The 24,104-nt window shown below is 37.7% G+C and overlaps 1 protein-coding gene across 20 annotated transcripts in view; it reads right to left on the minus strand.

The window, feature by feature from the left end:
* The window catches only part of LOC138388347 (transducin-like enhancer protein 4), a 148,291-nt gene that overhangs the window by 93,092 nt on the left and 31,095 nt on the right, over positions 1–24,104 (minus strand). For 10 of the 20 annotated variants that reach the window (XM_069476365.1, XM_069476350.1, XM_069476349.1 and 7 more), the window contains 2 exons: positions 18,347–18,409; positions 3,415–3,489 (listed from right to left, as the gene is read on the minus strand). In XM_069476365.1, coding sequence (XP_069332466.1) covers positions 3,415–3,489; positions 18,347–18,409 — 138 coding nt within the window. Of the gene's footprint in view, positions 1–3,393; positions 3,490–18,346; positions 18,410–24,104 lie in introns of all 20 variants that reach the window. The other 10 variants (XM_069476368.1, XM_069476366.1, XM_069476360.1 and 7 more) reach the window with 3 other exon arrangements.

Below are 24,104 nucleotides of genomic sequence, written 5' to 3' on the forward strand. Positions count from 1 at the left end.
TTTCCTCCTCAAAGAGTCAGCCTTAGAAAGTAGGTTGGGGGGTTTCCAAAGGAACCATATTTTCTATTTTTACAAGCCAAACATTTTCTTTTCCAATATTCACACTGACAAAACTTTTTTTCTTAATGGTAGTTTCTTTGGTGAAATTCTTATGAGCTTCCAAGTTTGCCTCCTTTATTAAAAATAACCACATTCACACAGCATGCACTGATTATATAGTGTAATGGATTTAAAAAGCATTTTAAGATAGTCAGATGACTCAATTTAATAATACAGGAAATGAAAACATCATTTCTAATTAGATCATATTACTGATTTAAAACTACAATTTGTGTGTTGTTCCAACAGTGTGATCTCTCAGAGATTCTAATTTAAAAACACAGTGGCTAGTAGAACACATGACAAAATCAAACTAGATACATAACATTCCCCCAGCCCATTTAGGGGAACTTGGGGAAAACATCAAGGAAATGTGAAACACCACCAATTCAAAACAAAACACAAAATATTAACTATAGAAAACAACATAGGAATTTTCCTGGTTTTCTTCCTTATAAATAAAAGATAAATGATATTTAACTTATTTCAATCTATCAACAGTTTTAAACTGAACATGACCTGTGAAAGAAATCATTATAACTGTGTTTCATTCCATTAAACACAACTAGCTTATTGTCAGGAGAACAGCCACCTCTCCAGGTTTCGGGCTCACTTCAGCATTTTGCATTTAAACTGCATGGATCACTGGTTTGGCTCATTTACCAATGAAGGTAGAATAATATTGCAGAGTTAAAAAGGTGCTTCATCAGATTTCATTAAATCTGGGAACATTTGCTCTTGTCTGGATGGTGCACATACATATAAAACAGATACATTACGTAGTGATAAATAAATGAAGGTCTGCAGGGGCTTATATGGGTTTTTGCCTCTCAGAGGAAAACTGTCATTCCCTCAGTGCAGAAAATCACTGCCAACTACGTTCTAAAAATCAAGTAAAAAAATGTTAAACTAACCCCTCATCACTTTTGGTAGCAATTCAAAATATCACCACCTCCCAACACAGCCATGCCCAAGGGGACACAGAATAGATGGTACATTTAAAACGCCACAATGTTACAACTCCAAAAACTGGACACAAGGCACTACCTGGATGGAAAAAGACAAAGAGAAGCTCAGGAGCAAAAACTCAAGGGAGTTGTAACTGGGCCCATTCCTTCTCACTTGGTTCATGGTTCTCAAAGTTTTGGGTTGGTTTTCCTATTTCTGCAATCTGTTCTTCAGAATAGTCAGAGTACGTGATTTTGACTCCATTTTCTGCTCGGATACAAATAGTTTAGAACTCCCACCAGATCCACCAACTACAGCACATGCTGCTTTGACAGCAGCAGCTCTATTAAGTTAGTTCTTCAAATAAGTTTTTAGGCCACAAAATTAAATAAGCTTTATTTTAATAATTAAATCCATACATACATAATATGTCTCTCAGTAACTCAGCTCAGTCTAATAAATCATTGTTTTCCCGAGAAAAAGCAATCTGCCATCCCATTCAAAACAAATTATATGGAAATGAAAGATACAAAACAGTATTAAAAATATTCTTGATGTGATGACGGGAAGGGAACTTGTTCTGATTTTAGATCTTCCCTCATATTTTCAGACTATAACCAACACAAAACAATATGTGTTTTATTTAAGCTTAATCTTGTCACTGTACAGAGAATCACTAAAAGACTCCAAAAAGAAAAAAAACCCATTCTGTTTTCCTAGAAAAGGCTGCCAATCAGACATAAGGTAGGATGGCTATCTGCATTTTAGCTGTTCCTACAAAACACAAACTAGGCTAGAAATGACCCATCAAGCACTCCTATTAGACGTCACTCTGCACATTCTCTCCGTAAACAGCAGACAGAATAGTGGGTGACAAATGTACCATGGGAGGTTTGGTAACAAAACTATACATACAGTCCCGATGTGAATACAACACATGCACATGCTGCACGTGTGCATACTTCAAGCAAGCACTGCTGGTATATATGTATATACTTAACTTTAAAATTAAAGCTATCTCAACTTTTAAAAACTTAATATACTACTGTTTTCTGGAGTTTTAGGAAATAAAAACTGTCAAATGTATCCACCTCTAATATCACTCATATCCTGGCTCAGAACAAAAAATATACAACAAATGTTACTCATGATTCTGCATGGCGTGTTCTGATTCAGCCTCTTCCTTCAAAGGGGTACTTTGGAGGAAATAAAGGTTACTCTTTCCCATTTATTACATCTGCTAATTTACTGCCAGTTTTTTTCTTGTGGTCAGAGGGACACAAAATAGAGCTCCAAATAGCCTGTTAAAAAACAAGCTACAATCAGACTATTGCGCCCTCACTATCAGCAGTGATCTCAGAGTTCTGATTTCCTTGTTAAAAGACAGGCATAATTGAAGCAATATCTTCACTTCAGATTGATTATCAGGCGACCCTTATCCACATCTTCACTCAGCAATTTGAATTTTAATCAAAGTAAATGAAATAATTAGCATTTCAAAGTGTGTTTGATACACTGAGAGAAAAAAGAAAAAAGACTTTTGTGTATAATTTATACACAAAAGTATTTGGCAGGGAGCAGAAAGAGGAATGTACAGTTATAGTGTCTTCACTAGAATAACCTAAGGAACCGCTTAAACTATCTGCATAAAGAGGTGAATATTGTGTTCTTCACAGCTAAAATTTCTTGCCTTTATTATTTCTGTTTTAGCGTGTTATTTTATTACATGTTACCTTTAACTGAGAGAACAAATGTGTAAGTGGAGTTGGAGTGACTGCCCAAACCCATGAATTCCAACAGGATCTCTCTACAACATCAATGCCACTACCGCCAGGAAGGATTTTCTAACTGGGCCACTTGTTTTTCAAGGAAGTATAGTTCATCTATTATTTCTACTTCAAATGGACACTAACCCATAAGAACCATTCATCACAGGGGAGGAAGAGTTAGTAGCAAGGGAGATGTGAAAATACACATTTCACTAAAAATGATAGATACTCTATATAATCATTTCAGGAAAGATAAAAAAAATCAGGTCATTTTACATCAGGGCAATCTGCTACCTTTTTTTCTGGCCTAGGTTAGCAACAGAAGCTGACTGCAAAGGAAAGAAATATTATGAAAAAGAGCTATCCAGCCTCCTTAGGGGAGAGTTTTCAGGAACTCATCAACTTAAATTGGTGAGAATGTGATCCAGAGATTCTGAGGCAGGCATCAAATTTCACAGGATTGAAGGCAAAGTGCTTAATTTCACTTTGTGAGCATCTAATGCTTTTTGTCCCTTTGGTGGAACAAAATTTAAAAAGAGAGAGCGAGAGAGCTGATGACAAACACTAAGATCAGAGCTAAAATGGAAAGGCCACGTACCCCAATGATGGCGTTCAGTTCTGCCATGGTCACCTGCTTGGCCCGTTCCACAGCCTGCACCACTTGTTGCTGGTGCTATAAATGAAGATCAGAAACAGAATACAATTATTTGTTTTCTACTCAGTCAAGAACAGCTTTTCCTAACATGTCCTCTAACTTCAGTTACATGCAAAACAGTATGGGTGGGTCTCCAGATTTCCAAATACAAGTCTCAGGCAGGGGTGGGGAACTCACGGTCTTAAGGCCACATGTGGCCTTCTCAGTCCTTAAGTGCGGCCTTTCGACTGAATCCAAATTTTACAGGACAAACCCTTTTATTAAAAGGGGTACACAGAAAGATGAAGCTTTTCTTGCCTCCTTTGGTGTTTAGAAAAGAACACGCTTGCAATCAGAAGGCCACAGGTTCCCCACCCCTGTGCAGGTGGTCATTTGGGTCCACAACACTGAGGAGTAACTGGGCATCCAACTGCAGGCACCATCTCTGCAGCCCCATGAAGGATGTTTTCCTACAACAGCTTAAATTTCACTTTTAAGTCATGGTGCACTTTAACCAAACATCTTCCACTAATACTAACAAAGAAAACACAACCCATCCCACCTGCTTTCTTTGTGTCTGCCCCCTTTTCTCTTTGTCATCTACATAGAAGTTTTTTGAAATTATTTCCTAGAAGTACTTATTTTTAAATTTTCTCCTCATATTTGTGAGAGCAGACCCTGGAAGGACATAAAGAACTCTTACATTTGTTCTGAAAATGTGCAAAGTGTTCATGTTTTAATTCCTGTCATGAAGGGCCACATATTTAAGAGATCAAAAATGTAAAACTCAAGGTTAAGGACTTCATGTACTTCTTTTAAATGCAACAGAAAACCTAAAACCTATGAGTTATTTTTCTTTAGAAAAACTAGGATGAACAGTACAAGAAAATCCCCCCATCCACCATGATTCAGTTCTAAGAAGAATGAGCAAGAACTGACGTTAGTAATTTTTGTAATATTAGAAAAATTAAGTAGCAGCACAAAAGTCTCCACAAGGGAGCACTCATTTATATCTGGACAGACACAAGAGCATATAAAAGTACCCCCCAAAATGTAAATATTATTCACAACTAAATACACTTGAACACTCTAGCATCTATGGACTCAAATTTGGTTTAAAACAGGTCTCTTTGGGCTTCTTTCAACTAGGTTTAGTGAATGAAGAACCAAAGCGACGGTGCTGTGACAAAAGCACTCCTGCGTGGCTGGAAGAGTCTTATTTGGCTGATCTCAGCTGAGAAATTTAGCTAACTTTCTTCATTATTTAAAGTGAATATGAAGCTCAATTATCATACTGCTTAATACGTACAATGAGCTATCAGTTAGCTGTGGAACTCCCCTTGAACCACCCAGTCCCCATTCCAAAACCGTCAAATACACAGCTACTGAGATTAATCAGGGTGACTGCTATTTCCACCTCTGAGCTCTGTAGGGGGAATGGGGAGATGATGTGGGAAATGAACTGCTTTAAATTAGCTATCTACAGTGTGGTATTTTCACACTTGGTTTCCTAATGGAAATGTGTATTTTGTGCCTATGATTAACAGAAAAAAAAAGGTCAAATAATAGATCACTGCATTTGAAGCTTTTAGTAGACTTTGAGCATTAAACTATATACTTTTAATTTATTTTTTTTCAAAACAGGGGCTTAAGAAACAATCTCAAAGTCTGTTTCTAGATCTCTCCATCCATTCTTACTCCTTACTAAAATATTTTTTAAAGTGAAATAATTCATTTCTCTCTTTCTCTGAATGAAGTAAAAATCCTAAGAGATTGTGAAACACTAGAAGGAATAGAAAGGCATGGTCAATAAAACAGCCAGTAATAGTAACTTTAAATTCCCCTAAAGCTAGCCTGACCATGTAAAATGTTTACTGAGCATTTACCATGTGAAAAACACTTGGCTCGTGTTTAGATTTAAGAACAATCTGATTCTCAGAATAGTAAAACAGCAGTACTTGGTAAACAGAAAAAGAGAACATGTGGAACTCTGGGATTTATTTTATACTCAAAGTGAGATTATGGACAGAAATTTTTATGGGACTTTCCACCTTTTACTTTCCAATACTCAACAATGGCTGCTCAAAACGTCCAAAAAACTGAAACAAAGGACCACATGTATTCACATCCAACATGAATATCATTCATTCACTCATGCAGTCATTCAACAAAAGTTTTTAAGCTCTTACTCTGCTCTTTCTCCATACTACTGAAATAGCTCCATGTTACTGAAATATTATCTACTTTATATTAAGTATTCAAAGAGCAGTTCCATGAGACAGAGATATAGAAAATACATCTACTTAGGGCCTTTCTACCATGAAGATTGTTCAACACTCACTTCACAAAATAGATTCCAATTGCTAAAATAAGCAAAGATGCCTTAGGCGGTGTGGAAATCTTTCTGACTTGGCATTAAAATCAGTACTTTTTTTTTTTTTTTTTTTTTGAGAAAACCAGAAACACACACCAGTGAGCCGTAACTCTGACATCAGATGCTCCTGAAGAAACTTTTGCTAAAAAGCTAAAATGACAATGGAAGTCATGATTCAGTTTCTCCTTTTTTGATGGTAATGGCCATGGGCTAAAACAGCATCTGAACTTTACCTGAAGTTCAGAATTCTACTTCCCTGTTTCTGCTTACAACCCATGAATCATTTGCTGTTTAAGGACCTTTTGAACAGAAGCTCCCTAAGGCAAACAACACCTCCTCCCCTGTGTGCTCTGAAAGCAACAGAAACGCCCTAATATTGCTCACTCAGTCACATAGTAACATTGACACCACAGAGCAGGTAAGGCGTGAAAATTAAAACTCAGACAGGAAGAAGGGGCAAAAGATCACAAAAGAGAAAAATGAACTCGAGGAAGCCCAAAGTACTCTCATAAACTGACCCAGGAGGCAGAAGGCATTTTTTTTTTTTTTGACATTTTCAGATTTTCACAAATAAGCTCTCTGACTCAGAAAATACAGCAAGTTTTTCACATCTTGTTAGAACTATGAGAGCTTTCCCATTATGTGTGTCTTCTCTTCCCCTTCCCTATGTGTCCTCTCTTCCCACTCCACCCACATCTCATTTCCTCTCCCACTTCCTGCTTACTCCTCTGCCACTGTACCAAGAGTGGTGGCCACCACCCAGGTCCAGCCAATCTGCAGAAGGCAACAGTGCTGGCGCCTGACTGCTCAGGCTGCTAACTCAGATATAGCACCCTGTTCGAATATTCCACCAAACAAAATGCCACTAAGAACATATTAATAAGCCAAGAGAAAGAGTAAGAAAGGGGGTCTCTAACCGGAATTTGGAAGAGACAAAAAAATATCCAATTAAAAAATAAAAACAATGATGAGTGTGATGTGCAATGTCTAGGGAATGGACACACTTGAAGCTCAGACTCGGGGGGTGGGGGGGGGGGCATGGGCAATATATATAACCTGAACTTTTGTACCCCCATAATGAGCTGAAATAAAATAAATAAATAAATAAATAAATAAAACAAAATTAAAAAAAAAAACCTAGATTGTGGTAATGGTTGCACAACTCTATAAATTTACTGAAAATTATTGAACTGTACTCTTAAAATGAGTGAATTTTATGGTGTGTAAATTATACCTCAATAAAAATGACTTAAAAAATACTGTGATTTAAGGAGTGCAAGTGTGGTTGGGGGAAAAAGCCAGTAAAAGGAAATTCTGTACGTTAAAATCACCTGCCTACTTACTTTCATCATCAATTTTTGGCATTTGTTCAGGAAAAATATTCAAAATAATTTTTTCTACAAGAAAGAGATCAAAACAATATAAGCTCATGGTAAGTCAAACAAAGCCTGCTGAGAAACAGACCTTAGTAAATCACTAATATGTACAACAAGTGTTTAATGTATGTTTCTCGGAAGGGATTATGACAATATTGGCCATGCCAATACTTTAGGGCATGGCAATACATATGGTACTTCTAATATAAAACAGTAATAAAAAAAACTATATTACAACGTAGAATTTTTTTTAAAAAACTCCCCCTATTGATAAGGGTAGTGAAGTAGTAAGTAGCAAAGGTAGAAATAAAAAATGAACTAGGATTCCTATACCGAACAACATGAATTAATGTCCCCAACACATGGAGATACAAAGATAAGATGTAATGACTCTGGCTTCTCACAGACATAAAGCACATCTTATAACACAGGAATACAGAACATGAAATACTGGGAGAGGTTTTAGGAGAAAATCACCAGCACACTTCCTGGGGCATCAGGGGAAGTCTTTTTTTAATTCATTCATTCAAATATTTAGTAAGCACCTACTGTGCACCAGGCACTCTGGTAGACAGGCACTGAGGTTAGAGCAAGGAACAAGAAGGAACATAGTCCCTGATCTCATAGAGTTCAAGAAAAACAGTAAATTAATAATACTTGAAAGTCTCCATAATTACAAACTGGAGGATAAGTTCCATAAGAAAATTACAGGATGTTTTGTGATCATTTATCAGGGAAATATCTGAATCTAATCTTGGGGGCAAGGGAAGATTCGCTAAGGAAGTTGACCTAACAACTGAGATCTGAAGGATTTGTAGGAGTTCTGTGGATGAAAAATGAAGAGAAAAGAATTCCAGGCAGAGGAAAGAGATCGGACAAGGTACCTGAAGGAGAAAGAGCTTGCCTCTATGGAGGAAGAAAAAAAATGTCTATGTGGCTAAAAGAGGAGAGCAGGTAGGGCACATAGTAGGGACAGGCAGGATAGGATTCTGTAAGGTCTTCTTGAGTACAGTAAGACATACCAACAAAAAAACTATTTTTTTTTTCTTTTGAGACAGGGTCTTGGTCTGTTGGTGGGGCCAGAGTACCGTGGCATCATCCTAGCTCACCGTAACCTCAAACTCCTGGGGCTCAAGTGATCCTTCTCCCTGAGGCTCCTGAATAGCTGGGACCATGCCAGGCTAATTCTTTTATTTTTTGTAGACATGGGGTCTCACTATGTTGCTCAAGCTGGTCTCAAACTCCTGGTCTCAAACAGTCCTCCTGCCTTGGCCTCCCAAAGTGCTAGGATTACAGGCATGAGCCACCACACCTGGCCCAAAAAAACACTTTAAAGTAGAAGTACTATTTACAAAAAGAACAACAAAGGCAAAAACATGAAGACACATGAGTGAGTATGGCATGGGAATACTCTACAGAACCATGTATTAGTGGGAAATGAAATCTGGCAAGGCAGGAGGAGGCCAAACAGTGAAGGGCTTTGTGTGATATGCAAATTTGGACTTTATCCTGGTAGGAAATGAGGCATTATTAAAAATTTTTAAGCAGCTGAGTATATCAGTTCTGCATTTTAGCAAGATGGATCTGGAAACAGTAAGAAGTTGGATGGCTGCGTGGTAAACCATATTAAAGGCAGAACAGTTAGAGGGCTGCAATATTCTAGGGTGAAAGATACTTTAGCCTGAACTTGGACCAAATACCCACCTCACTAATAGGTACCATTAGCCATATGTACATAAAAAGCCACTCAGAGAAATTCTGAACTGGAAAGGGCCTGTACAGACCCAATGCCAGTAGAACCCAAGGCACTGTTAACAACCAACCAACCAACAAAAGACTCTTCCTATTTCCACATGCATACAGATTTCTAAATGCTGTCTGGGCTGAGGGATTGGGATGGTGGAACTGCAGTACCAACCACAGGCCAAAGGTCACTACTCTATCCAATGGCAAACACAAATCTCCCTTCTCACACTCTAACTCATCAGTCTGCTTGATCACCTCCTGTGAAAAAGGAAATCACAACCTCATTGTCAAACTTTTTCCATTTTGGGATTAATGAGCCCTAATGCTAAGTTAAAATCTACTTCCCTGTAACTTCTTCCCACTGGACCCAGTTTTATCTCTGAATTTTCCTCCATAAACTAACACGTCAAATATTTGAAAATGGCAGAAGGTATGTTTCCAATTTTCTTCCCTTCCAGGTTAAGTACCCTCAGGTCACTCAATAATTTCTCTGTGTCACTGGCTCTAGGCCACTCATCCTTCTGGCTACTCTCCTGGTCATGCACAATGTGTCCAAAACACAATATTCCATGTCAAATTCAAGTAAAAGTGTCACTCCATTTCTGGTAAGTCAAGCTAAAACCCTACTAAGACTTTTTCAGCCACTCTATTAAAGTTTATTGGCACAAATCAACTTTAAATTTATCCCAAATCCCCTAAGTCAGCCTTTCCTAAAGAATATTTCAAGAAATGTTAGTCCCACAAGAAATTAGACATTACTTAAAAAGCAAACACAAAAACAACAATATAAAAACCCACAGGGTTTAATTTGGCAAACACCCAGTAAATTGCAGGACTTCTTAGAGCTGCAAAGCTTAGAGAGGGTAAATATATATACATGGCTTCCCAAAACAATTTAGCTGTAGAACATGGGACTAAAATTCTTAAGGACACACTTTGGGAAATGCTGCCCAAGTCTTTCCTGCTGACCACTGGGCCTTGCTTTCTTCCCCACTTACATGGGGGCAGAGCATCATTCACTGGTATGTCCAACAAGGTCTATAAGCTCAGTGCTGAGAACTTTTGGCAATGTTGGAAATGTTCTACATTTGTGCTAATAACATAGCAGCCACTAGCCACTTACGGGTGGATACTGAGTACTTGAAATGTGGCTAGAGTGACTGAGAAACTCAATTTTTAATTTTATCTTAGTTTTAATTTAAATCTACATAGCCACTACTATATTGGACAATGCAGCTCTATACAATCAAAGTACTTTAAAGCTTGGCTCCAGTAATGATCTAATCACTATCTAACCGTAAGTCCAAGAAATGAGTTAGTTCCTCAAATACACATTAATTTGTTGAGACACATACAGATAAGGATTGACATTGCTGCCTTTGGATGGTGGCCCACATTTAAGCCTGCAGGGAAAAAAGTTCCACCTCCTGAGAATCATCTTTTATTTCCTGAGGTCAATGAGGCCATCCATGATGCTACTATATGGATCTCACCAAACAGCTAAGTGTCACCAAAACACATGGTCACATAAAACAAGCCAATCAGTCAACCGAGGAACATGGAACAGTACTATACTCTCTGACGGCTCATTCCATATTATGAGAAAAAAATATATATATTTTAAATGAAAGGTTCCCCGTGTCCACAACTAATATGAAAATTAGAAAACTGGACCAAATCCTCTGAAGCCCCAATCCATGTGTGTTATTCACTTTAGGACATTCTTCCGATATACAAGTGCTTTCATAACACATTACCAAGACTGAAGAAATGGCCCCAACTGGGAAGCAGACGTGCCCCGTGCAGGCTGCTGGCGCTTAATGAATGCTCTATGAAGATGGTCATAGGGGTGACACTGCATACTTATCAGGGGATCTCTGATTTCAGCCAAGCTCTCCTACATCAAACCATGTTATCAGAAGCCACTGATTCCTCAGAAAGTTAATAAACAATAAGATGAGTTAACCTGATGCCATTATTAGGTGATAATACTGCCACCAGTGCATATAACCAATGTATTTTGTTCATTTCCTTCCTAAGGCACAATATTAAAGTGACTAATAACATTTTTCATCTTCCATTTCATAATTATTGTATACATGCAAAATGTGGTTCAGAGTAATTCAGTACTATATTAACCCAGGTCCCCAAATAAACAGCATCTGAGATACACCCACATCTCATCATAATGTAGTAGAAAGGGATTATTTGCCATCAAATTACAAGGACCAAATTTATAGCATGTCAAAAACAGAAATTTATGTATCATTTCATATCACTAGCTATTCTAGCCTATTGGAATTGCAATTCTAAAAAACTCATACTATCACTATTATGTAACTGTGTATTATTTTCTACCATTTAAATGCAATGTAGAGTGCCCCAAATACAACTTGGTACTACTCATTAGAAAAGCTAACCAGGCAATAAAAACCAAGTTTTAGGTTTAAATTTGCACCAGAAAGCCTTCACGTCAGAAGGTTCCCTTTTTTCTAGATAAACATAACAATAAAAATAGAAGGCTTACATTTTTCATTCCTAATTTCCCTTTTATACTGTAAAAATTCTAAAGATCGGGGAGAACTATTGTTAAATCTTGTAAAAACGATGATTTGAATTATTTCATTTGTTAAACTAATATTTTCTTAAAATAACCAACCAATGCAAGGGGGAAAAAAAAGCTCTGTTCACTTTTAAGTCTGGGTGCCCAAGTGTGATCCACCGGGTGAGGATGAGACTACAGGGCTCTCGCATCACTAAGCAGTTCTGCTTCCGTTTTAAGTAACTCAAAGAACAAAAAGACCTAGACACAGAATTATGGGAGTGGAGGGGTATGTCCCTTCTTCTTGGCATTGAATGACTAGAAACAAATTAGAACAATCTGCTGACAAGGTTAAAAATGAATGCCATTTCTCCAAAGGTAAAAATGACCATGGGTTTAATAAATGGGAATTAGGAAGCCACTGGTCGTTAAGGAACCATTTTCTGTGGTTCCTTAGTCTCACTCACTCTCTAGTAAGGTACTCACAGTTTAGGTTACTTCAGGCTTTGGTTTGGAAATGGTCAGAGGTCCAAGCCATTAAAACAGATCTAGTTTGAAGCTGCAAAATAATCAACTTGAGCTGATTTCTCTGAGATATCTTAAAACTCCACAAAACCAAGAGTGACATATCCAAGGTATCTTCCACGATTTCTTGGGGAGGGGGACTATCAAAATTTTGATCCCATTGTCTCCAGTTCAAGGGCAATACATATTTACAAGAGTATGTCTTAGATATGTGAGGAAAGAAAAACCACTCACAATAAGAGATTTGCCTAGACAACTTTTCTAGCTTCAAGCAGCATTTTCCTTCCAGGAAATCTATAAAATATGACAGGCCATACCTCACCCTTTAATTGAGAGGTGTCAAGAATCCTCATTTTTTTTTAATATGAGCATAAACATGAATAGTTATGGGCCCTATGATAACTCTAAATACAGACAGCTCAGGGAGCCAACAACCATTCATGTGGGTTCCTTTCCATCCTCTGTGAATGTATGGATGATAAATAATTCCTGGTGGGTGACTCTTCTCCAAAATTTGGATGGTAAAGAAGAGATTTCTATAACAAGAACTATGCATTATTTCATATTTTATGTGATAAAATTCAAGTTGTGGTAGTTACATATAGTCAGAGCTAGAGTTTGTCATGTAAAGCTACACCAATGACAATAATGGCCATTATTTTTGTCTTGTGCATGGCACAATGCCTAGAAGCAACTGCTAGCTGTCCCCCAATATCCCTTCTATTACATTAGTGTAAGTTTTAGGTAGGCATAATGGTCACTCAGCTAAGACTACATTTCCACATCTCCCTTGTAGCTAGCTGTGGGCAGGTAAATAGGTGCTGGCCACAGCAAAGGGAGCAAAAATGTAAGCATTGTCCACATCATGCCCTAAAAGGAAAGGAACTTGCCCTCTCCTTTCTCCTTCCTGCCAGCTGGGGCTAGGGCAGGACAAGATGGTGCCAGTGATAATGAATATCAATATGAAAGGAACCTGAGTTCACAATATTCTGGAGTCACCAAATTAGCCAAAGATGCTTCTATGCCAACTGTTATGTGGAAAGGGAACAAGCTTTTATCTTGATTAACCTACTGTTCCTTTGATCTCAGTTAAAGCAGCCAAATGTTCAGCTAGGTCCTTTACGTTATCACTAATCCTCACATTACAGCCCTACAGTACAAGTATTCCATTATATGGATAAGGAAACTGCAGCCCTAAAAGGCTAAGTATTTTGCTCAACATTATAAAGAAAGCAAGTGGCTGAGCCAGGATTTGGTTCAGAGTCTGGCTGATATCCAGCTCTTATCACACTTCTTGCCTAACATGGCTCTTTCAATGAATTCTGCTCCTTGTTATTGGAGCAACAAGTTTCTGAAAAATACAACTGTACCCTGGTGGAAGATTTTAAACTATTAATATTAATACAATGTAATAAAAATTTCACCTACTAACCTACAGCCTATTAAGAGTTTGAGATTCTCAGAGGTCTTAGGAACACCCTGTTGATTATGATAAAAGAGCAGTCCCCAACCTTTTGGGCCAGTGACCAATTCCATGGAAGACAAATTTTCCACAGACAGTGGGGAGGGGAGAGGGGGAGCTTATGTGGTGATGGAGAAATGGGGAGGGCCTGTAAATACAGATGAAACTTCAGTGGCTCCTGCCATTTTTCCACTGGAGGAGGGGGAGGGCAGAGGTCAGGTGGTGATGCACAGCTCGGTTCCTAACAGGCCGCATTGCCGGGTCCTAACATACTCTGCCTGTCTTAGAAATGACCATTATAGGGAAATAGGAATACCAAAAAACACAACGACACAACTGTCTTCTAACAGGTCCTCAACTAAGTGCCCGATATTTAACACTTAATATAATAGGTTAAGACAAATACTTACTGGCTTACCAAAAGAATAAAATATTCCCTTACTTCTGAAAGATAAATTGTGTGGAGCTAGATGCCCACTGTTGGAAGCAGCCGCTGACACTGTCTAGCTAACTCCATAGGAAGACTGCCAGCCACCCTATTACAAAATATTACCTTTAACTCTTCCCAGTTTTTACTAAAGGCATTCCTCCTCTCCAAATGTCTTAGGATCCAAAATAACCTAAAGTAGACTCCATTTCCCTGGAAGTATAATAGGAAATGAAGAGGGGATGGAGAATAGCATTTACTTTGCCAAGTGCTTTACATTTTAATACGTATAATACACATTATAAAGATGGGGTTATTCTCCCCATTCCATAGGAACACTAAGGCTTGGAGAGAGCAGCTCTCCCAACACAAAGGCAGTAAAGAGGCAGAGCAGATCCAATTCCAAGTTAGCAGAAATGCTGTCCCTTATTGCCAGGGTCTAACAGTGACACATAGTTTTCAATCCACATTAAAATCTCCTGTATATAGGTACGTTCCTGGAACGGGGGGCTATGGAGGGCTGTCACTGAGACACCAGAAGCAAGACAGCATTTACTGGCAACCTTCAGTGTTACTGAGAACCCAAAAGGTCTATAGGTCTACGAGCCATATCCAGAAAATGCCAATGGGGGGGCGGGGGGTGGGGGGAGACCACTAAGATTTTTAGCTAGTTCAGAGCCCTGGGTTTAGTTTTTTTTGAGACAAGGTCTTGCTCTGCCCAGCTACAGTGCAATGGCGTCATCAAGCTCACTGCAACCTCCAACTCCTGGGCTGAAGTGATTCTCCTTAGCCTTAGCCTCCCTAGCAGCTGGGACAACAGGTGCACAACACCATGTCCAGCTAATTTCTCTATTTCTTATAGAAACAGGGTCTCATTCTTGCTCAGGCTGGTCTTGTACTCCTGGCCTCAAGCAATCCCCCCACCTCAGGCTCCCAAAGTGCTAGGATTATAGGAGTGAGCCACCACACTCGGCCTGGGTTCAGTTTTAATTTATACTTTTTTCCTAAGAAGGACATTAGAGAAGATAACCAATTCACATTCTTCAAAAATGCAATGATTAAAAAGGGCAAGAAGGGCTGGTTCCAGGTCTCCCCAAGAGGAAACGGAGAGCTCCATTTCCATTGCTGAAGATACTAGTCAACAGCAGGAGGTGCTTACTATGTGTTAAGCTGAATTCCATGCTATTATTAACCTCCTCAAACAAATGAGGAAACTGAGGCTTAGAGAGGCAAATTACTGCTAAAGGTCACCCAGCTTAGCTCAGTTAGAGTGAGCCACATAATTTGTAACAGGGAGGCCAGGACTCAACCCAGATCCAACTGTCATCCTCCTGGCATCTCTTGTTTATGGAACTGCCAACTCAGAGTTGATTATTTATAGTTCTTCCCCTGCAAGTCAGACCTAAATCAGGAAAGGAAAGAGCTTCCCACTTACTACCTTGAGATCTGCCTTTTGAAGAAGAAATTTGAGGGCAGGAGAATATACATCAGTCTTGCCCATTCCTAAAAGCCAAAAAGTAAGTGGGAGAAAAGAACATGTCGGACATACGTAGACTCACAAGTTTTCTCTAAATTCTGATATTAAAGATTCTGTGAAATTCTAAGAACCATAAGAGATACTCACTTTTAGTAACAAGAGTTGGCAATATCTTTGTCAAATGCCTAAGGACTCTGGAAGTAGTTGTATGTGAATGCAACAGCACATCATTAAAATATATATTGGCTATAATTTTTTTAAAACGTTTTAGTAAAATCTAATAAGAAAATACTTTTTCTGGGATTTTTATATACAGACACACTTCAAGTACAATTATACAACTCATTTCTTAAAAAAGAAAAAACTTCCAGTTAAAACTAAATTTATTTAATTGTACTATACATACATATGTTTTTAAGTTTAGATAACATGGTAAACTAGACACAAGCAATATTCAGCAGGTATATTAATCATAACATGGGGGCCACATTAAAAAGAGATTTCATCTAAATGTATGTAAATTTACCTCTTGTTCCTGTCAAACTCTTAAAAGCCTGACTTCAGATGCTCACAATACCTCCAATCACTGTCCTGTGTCTTATGTACTAGTTTTCACGGAATGGTTTTCTCTTTTCTAAATACAATCATTTAATTTTTAAATAAAAGCATTTTAAAATAAATTCTAATGCTGCAGCTGCCATTTTGGCAGTGAGACTATCACACAGAGAGCTGGTGTTAAAAGATCAGATTAAGAGCCTTCAGTCCTGGCACAGAGTGACGCTCACAGCCATGCAAGAGTGATTTTCCATGCCTCTGAAGAGACAGGAAATAGAATTCATCTTCCTCTAATAACCTGCTCCTCCCCTCCCTCCAGATTATGGTCCATCTGGCCTCAGGGCAGAAGCAAGGAGTCTGATGCTAACAAAATGCCCAGAAGAGGAAACAAGGTGGGCAATGCTCAGATACAAAACATTAGAGACGCCCTGATTTGAAGGGAACAAACATGTTTGCCGCCCACACATTAAAAGATACACATACACTTTAGGAAACTAGAAGAAGAAATTAAATCCAAATAAAAGATATACACAGAATTAGCATTTAGAAAGAATTTCAACCAAGAAATGTCGAAGTGTTAGGGAAATAAATAGTTAAGTGGTGAAGTGTGTGATGCCTATCTCCCCATGGCTTTCCTCTACAGGGTAGATAGGACTTCCTTAGCCAATTAATTCCAGCCCAGTCTTGCCTAGCACCGCTACCAGTATACATTCTGTTCCTACTAGGTCTGCTCACACAGACAACATAACTCATGTGGGAAAATGATTTATTGGCAAATCAGCTCCACCAACGCCAAGACCTCCTTCCACTTCTGAAGATAACCCACAGATCCCACAGAAATGCCATGGGAACAAAGCTGTCCCAGTGATTATATACAGGGATCTGAGCCTGCAGAGACCCAAACTCTAACACCACCCCAGGGATAATTCAAACTTTTCCCTGCCACCTTAGAGTATGACATCCCAGCCTGCTTACAGCTCTATGGGTCACACATTCTTCCCATTCTCCATCTCTGTAAAGCAGAGCTGCTTACAGTAATAAATATACACTGGTCTGGATCAGACAAGCGGCTTCCTAAAGAAATGCAAATACACCCCTTGACACTCTTATTTACCAAGCCATCTAATCTAGTCACAAGCAAATCTTACGTAAAAACAAGTAAATGGGGATATGACTGGTGGTGGTTTCCTGGCCACAACTAAAGATCCAGAAAAGCATGTGAATTCAGGATGTTAACCAGGTTTGTGAATATGAGTGCCCCTCCCCACCATATACCAATGAAGGTACTCACGGTTACTCAAGTCCAACCTGACAGTTCAGACCAAATAAGAAGTCATATACGGCAATCTGCGTATCTATAATACACATTCAAATGCTGGCTGCATGCTAAATCAGCACATGACCTTTGGTAGGCAGGTAAATGAACTGCTCCTCTGAAAACCTGTGACACAGCACACTCACAGAACTGAAAGGGTGAGAAGAAAGCACCTCTGTGCCTTCAGAGCCCACAAAACAAAGCATTGTGGCTGTGAGACATGCAGACATTCCATTAGCTTCTTCCTTCATATAGCTGATCTTACCTGAGCAAAGGAATGATTCAGTAATCTATAAGCAAAAATTTCTTTTCCCAGTATTCTTACCAAAAGCAAGCAAGCAAACACAGGGGTGGGGGTGGGGGTGGTGTAGCCGGCATGAGGATGCCACCAATTACTAGAAATGCATCTCCTCATTCCAATTTGTGTGCATTTACTGACAGCATACACTTCCCCTGGTGGTGAGCAAGAGAAAACTAGTGAGCTACACACCAGGCCTCGGCAATGTGCAAAAAGCCCCTGTCACCAAAGCCTAATGCTGACAAAACTGACAGTCAGAAAAATGAATCCACTGAGTCCAATCTTTTCCCAAATGTACAGACAATATAAAGACTTAATCAAGTAATAATAAGTAACTTGCTAAAAGTGGCTAGCCAAAAGTTACATTAGTTTGTTTACTATGTAAAGTCATGCTATTTGACATGCCTTCTGCCAACTCTTAATGTCCAGTGACAAAAATATAGAACAAGCTCTCGTTTTCCCGGCAGTTTTTCAATCTACCCTATTAGGTGCCATCATGGCAAACAGGCATAATTTTGAGCAACACTACATCGTACAAGGACAGCAAAATGTTCTAACAATTGAATTTTGCTTCACCCATTAGAAAATATTTCATTATATTTATATAAACACATTTAAATTATATTTCACTGAATTGTAATAAAGTGTCAGAGTTGGAATGAGAACATTGTTTCTTAGAAATGTAAAATACAAACACCAAGAGACTGACAAGGCCATAGAGTCAGCTTCACAATCCCTTTTCTGCAAAACTACTAAAATGGTAACTTCTAAACACAGTACCTGAAATCAACTACCTTACCTCTTGGGACAGGAAAGGAATGACTTGTGCACAGATAGCATTCAGCCTCTTGACAATCTCTGCCTGCAATGAAAAAAAAAAAGGAAAGGAAAAAGCAATAAAGAGAACAGTCAGCTGATTATGGATTCCCAAAATATTAACAGGATATTAAAATATACTTTAGAATCTGGCTAGTGTATTTCCTAAGGAAGAAGGAAACTATCTTAGCAGCAAGCCCATTAAAAGGAGGTAGTGAAAACAGTGCCACATTTAACAGCACAATTTATTAACCAGCATTCATCTTCAAAAGTTAACCTTCAAGCACCAGGGCAATATAAAAAAATTTAATTTTCATGACTAGAAATCAGTTTTCAAAAGCTTTCACCATGACCCTTGTCCATTCTTATGTTGTTTTTCATAAAACCCTAAATCTAAGTCTTTAAGAGTTTAGAGAAATACATTCTTCCCTACCACCCAACTCCTTCAATTAATAACTAAAGATTTTTACATTTGTGGCCTTTGCTTGAAAAAACGTTAGTACTGGGATTTTACACTCAAGTTCCCAACATCCTGAAATAACAGAACCCAACCAATCCAAATAATTTGGCTAATTCAGATTCTTAGATAAAATTGTTGGCGAATGGAAGGTTTTCTTCAACTGTAAAAGTTTCCAAATGTGTCTCACCAGGGTTTTCAGCGTGTAGAAGTTGAGACATACTGAAATCTTACTATACTTAGCAGAAAGCAATCTGTATCTGGAGACTATCCTTGGGGACATTTATCTTTCTAGTAAGATCTGCAAAAGTCACAACAACGTCAGATAACAATCTATTCTCTAATAATTTTTGGAAGCACACAGATTTTATACCAGTAGGATGCTACAGTAAGTTTAAAAAAAAAAAAAGGAAAAAATAAAAACCACCAATACATGTTTTCTTTAAAAATCTACCCAGAGCTTTACCAATATTCATCTTAATTTTTATTTTTAGATGGTGCCTTGTATACTTTGTGATATGTAAACATTCAGTTTTTTATACACATACATATAAAATAGCTCATATTTTAATGACGGGGGCGGGGAAGGAGAGTTTAGAGTGTTGAAAGGCAGAAAACATAAAGCAATTACGATTTTTGAGACAATCTTAAAATATATTCCATCCTGGGTCAGTTCCTCATTTTATGAAAGGACAAAAATGCTCTTTTTCTTGCTAAGTCATTACCAGAATGACAGCGACACTCTACTTGTGCAATCTAGGCTTCCTTCTTTCATCAGCAACCTCTTGACTTTGTAGCTATGCAATCTTTTAAATGTCAGCACCTTAAAAACTTTGCCAGCCAACAGAAAACACAAATTCACCATGAAGTTTCAAACCTAAGCTTTTCATTCCAGCCTGCATTCCTAACAGGATGGACAAAAACCCTGCACCAATAAGCAGCAGTGAATAAGGACCCAACTGTGTTGACCTGATTTAATTTACTGCACTGGCCCCACGGAGCATTTAGCCATCCTTTAAGAATGCTTAAACCACCATGAAAAGCTGCAATGGGAATCACCAAACCACTCTCCACCTGGACGAACATACCACAGTGGTTATGGGGTGAAATTCCAGGGTGAGCTAGGAAAATAGAGCAGCATTCACTAGGCTGCAAGTACTGCGTCTCAAAGGCATTTGGTTGTTAAGCTTTTTGCAGGGAGAGGTGGAGGGGGAGAGAATAAAAGATAATGAGACACTTCGGGGCAGACCAAACTGATGATTCTAATGCTTAGAACCATCTGCCAAGCATATTTTCCTCATTATGTTGTTTACATAAATAAAATAGTCCCTTGCTAGGAGGGTTGAAAAATGTGTGGGCACATAAGAAAACTGAGTTCTTTAGTTTGCCTACATAATCTAGGCAATAAAAACTACTCTAAGGAAACTCATTCATCTGGCAAAATAAAGACCAAAATTTTAGACCTCAGCTATTCTAAGTGTGAGCAATTATTTTAAAAAGAATTCTACATTTTCTTAAAAATAAATGTAAAAAAGTGAAAAGCCTTTTTACTGACTCATGTATGTTAGCACACAAAACAGAAAAAGGAGGGTAGGAATTTTCAAACTTTTTCTTTAAAGGTCTCCTTTTGTTTAAAAGACTTCTTAATTTCTTTAAGTTGTCATGCCAATGGATTTTCATGGTCAGGCTAATTGGCAGCAGGGGAGGTGGGACATGTGTGTGATTTCATAAAATTAAGCAGGTCATTCCTCACTTTGAAAGCTAAAGTTGCCTCGGAAACACTGCTGCTTCCACGGTCATCTAATTTTGCCTCTTTTGTCCCATAGGACCCAGCTTTAGGGAGGCATCATTTATTTACAGGCCTTTTCCCCTAGGCTCCAGCCATCAGCCAATAACACTGTGGACACACACTTCCAAAGGCCTATGTTTTGAAACTGAGTCTAATCTAATGGCGGGGGCCCAAACTCCTTTTCCAGCACAGCCATTAAAGGATGTAGGTTATTGCTGTTGTCACCATTGATATTTGTCATTGTAATGTAATTAGGGCCCTAAAATGATGCATTACAGCCCTTGGCACAGCTTCTATTAAAATCTTTTCTTCTGCTCACTGAACTGCGACCTGCTTTCTGATGAATAACAGACAGACAGCTTTAGGGTAAGGAGCAGATTCATCAAAGAAGTATTTTTCAGCTTTGGGGAAAGAAGGGGAAAAAAGCAACCTAGGAGGAAAAGCACTAGGGGAAGAAAGCCACAATACACATTTGAATTTCATCTGACCACTTGAAATTCTGATTGCATGTGATGAATCTTGCTTAGACAATATATTCCCAGTCTTCGAATCACATGGTTAATCAGGGCTCTAATCTGCTATCCATCAGCCTATGCCAGCACTGTAGCTTCCAATCAAATTTATAGGTGATGTGGGTCATGCATCCCTGAGCAAGCACATTCACAGATAGCCCATTTAAACAGGCAGCGATTCTGAAATATTGCTGTTAGGGTTACTAGATGTTATAATAGTATTCGATGCTTTATGGACACTGCTAAACTATTGCCTTTAGAAGCCTATGATGTTCCAAAATAGCATTAATGGCCCCAATAAAAGGACAACTGTTCATGTCAAAATATAACAAAAAGGTCATTTTGGCAGCCATACTTCATCAAATACATTAACACTAGTATTTAACATTTCTATTCCGCTATCCATCAAGATATTCATTTAAAAAAAAATAAAAAGTTGCACATATAATATTCTCCTACCCTCAACCCACTGCCATTCTATTTCCTCTCTGTAATTTCCCACCTTTATACTATTCTCCAAAGTATCTTAGAAAAAGGTAACTTATAAAAGGCATTCTATGAAAATCCCTTGAATATGCACTCAGTACATGACATATGAATGGCAACAAGCTAACTCTGAAGTGGTGACAATGGGCTAGCAGCATGACCAGTTAGTAACAAAACAGAGAAACACCAAGAAAGAATTTTTCATCCCGTTTTCTTCACACTCCAACACTCAAGAATCATTGGAAACTTTATTAATTACCCTACATCATGGGAAAGCAATGTCAGACATTGGAAAGGACACCCTAACTCAATCACTAGATTAAAAAATAACAAATACTAATGGACACAATATCAAATACATGTTTTCTTTGTCACTTATAACAAATTACGAGTAATTTAAGTAAGTCAAAAAACTAGTTAAGCCAATACTTGAATTTAATTACATTCCCTCATATAGACCTGATTTAATAAAAATCTAATTTTTATTTAGATTTCTGCCTATATTGCTTCCCTTTAAAAAAAATTTATTTTAACAACATAATAAACTTGAGAGAAAGTACCAATAGCTTTATTTTAGTAATCAAAGAGAAGTATCAAAAGCAATTGTTGGTTTAAAAAAGTGTTTTGTGGGGTTTTCAGACTCTCATCAAAATAGGAACAACATTACTACATATGTATTGTTGAAATAAAACAGAATAACAAAGCGTTATTAGGAAACCATTTCAGCAGCCAACTTGAAAAAAAGCAATTACAGTTTCAGGAAAACATTCTTGAAGAATAACTTTTCACTGTTAGTTTTCTATTGTACTTTCTTTGCCAAAATTTTTTAAAAAGATGAACCTATTTATTTTATTAAATCTTTATCAAGAACACATACACACCCATTTTACATAAACAATTTTAAAAAGTAACAAAAAAATTCCTACTTATTTTGCCTGATCCCTTTTGGAAAAAAACACAAATCTGCAACCTTCCCTCTCACTTCGCCACTACAGAACCAAGACTGTAATTTTTAATACATTAACTGCTATGTGAGTTGTATTTAACTCACACTAGTTTTGAGCACAGGGCCTCATGAAGCATATGTAACTCACTCGTCTCTTTACCTTGAGCCGAGTGAACTATTTTTCAAATTACATATAACTCATGCACAGAAAACGATAAAAAAATAACAAATTTTTCATTAAATTAGAAAGATCATTTTGTTTTTGAAGTTTTGAGGTTTTTATTCTATTTCTGTAATAAAACATCATGGCCCCAAGGAAAAAATTTTTTTCTAGTGTGGGAGTCAATGTGTTAAATAAATTATCTTGACTTGTTCATTGATTTGCTCCGAATTTTCTGAACAAACTACAACTCCTGGAACTGATCCTGCCTGACCCCAGATTAAAAAGTTAGAGGACTAATAAGAAATTCTTTCTGACTTAATAAAAATATCCAGACTACACATAAGGAAAACTATCCAAGTAGTACTATCTCTTTAAACTAACAACTCAGTTTTTATCCAGTTTTCAAAAATCAACTTTGTAAAAGAGATAGGAACATGTAATGGATAAAACTAATTTAACATTTTTTTTTTATTAAAGCCAGAGTGGAAAAAAGACTTAGAGGTTTGTGCCAAAAGTATTGTCAGTATTGCTAACAAGTTGGTAAACCAGATGCCTAAGTTTTATTTTAGTTCAGGTGCTTACTTTGTACAAAATATTTACCACTGCTTAATAAAGCAATAAAATAAGTTATAAAATTATAAAAATCAATTTAATAGGCCATCTATCAGTTTTCTAAGAACTGATTCAAACTAAGACTTATTTTGTGAAGTTTTACAGCTATTTTCAAAAAAGGTACTGCCCAGAGGGTATTTAATTTGTATTACCTTGAACAATATGAAAGTATCACTATTCAACCATTTTTGACACATTACCCCCGTTTCCCTCCCCCAGCCCCCACCCCAGAGTTTAACTAAAACAACTTATTCTACTGATAATACCACAAGCAATGTCATTCTGGAGTGTGCTTTGAACTCATATTTGTATTATTTTACTGCATGTTAAGTACGCTGTAAAGTACCCAGTGTGCAGCTCTGTTAATTGAGTACACTCAAGCACCCCATTTGTTTGTCCTAACAAGATATATAGTGCTACTATTTGTGGTGCTCATGCAGGAATATACAGGACAATGTCATTCCTAAAGACTGTCACAGTATACCTACATTTCATGAAACTATTCCAATCTGTCTGCAAAGGTAAAGCTGTATTTTACTGAAGCATTATTACAATCATTTAAAAAAAAAAAAAAAAAAAAGAGTGCCTGTTCCTATCACTATTAGAGCTTTTTAGAAGGCATTTCTTTAAGGGAAATCTTAGGTGCCTATTATCCTATATATATCTTCTGGGCTCTGGTTACTGTGTTTAAATAGTGCTCCAACATTAAGAGTGATTAAGAGAGCAATATACCATCAAAGTTGAGAATGACGATCATTGTGCCAGACGTCCAATTA

Source organism: Eulemur rufifrons, chromosome 7 (genome assembly GCF_041146395.1).
Source record: "Eulemur rufifrons isolate Redbay chromosome 7, OSU_ERuf_1, whole genome shotgun sequence".
Classification (NCBI taxonomy): Eukaryota; Metazoa; Chordata; class Mammalia; order Primates; family Lemuridae; genus Eulemur; species Eulemur rufifrons.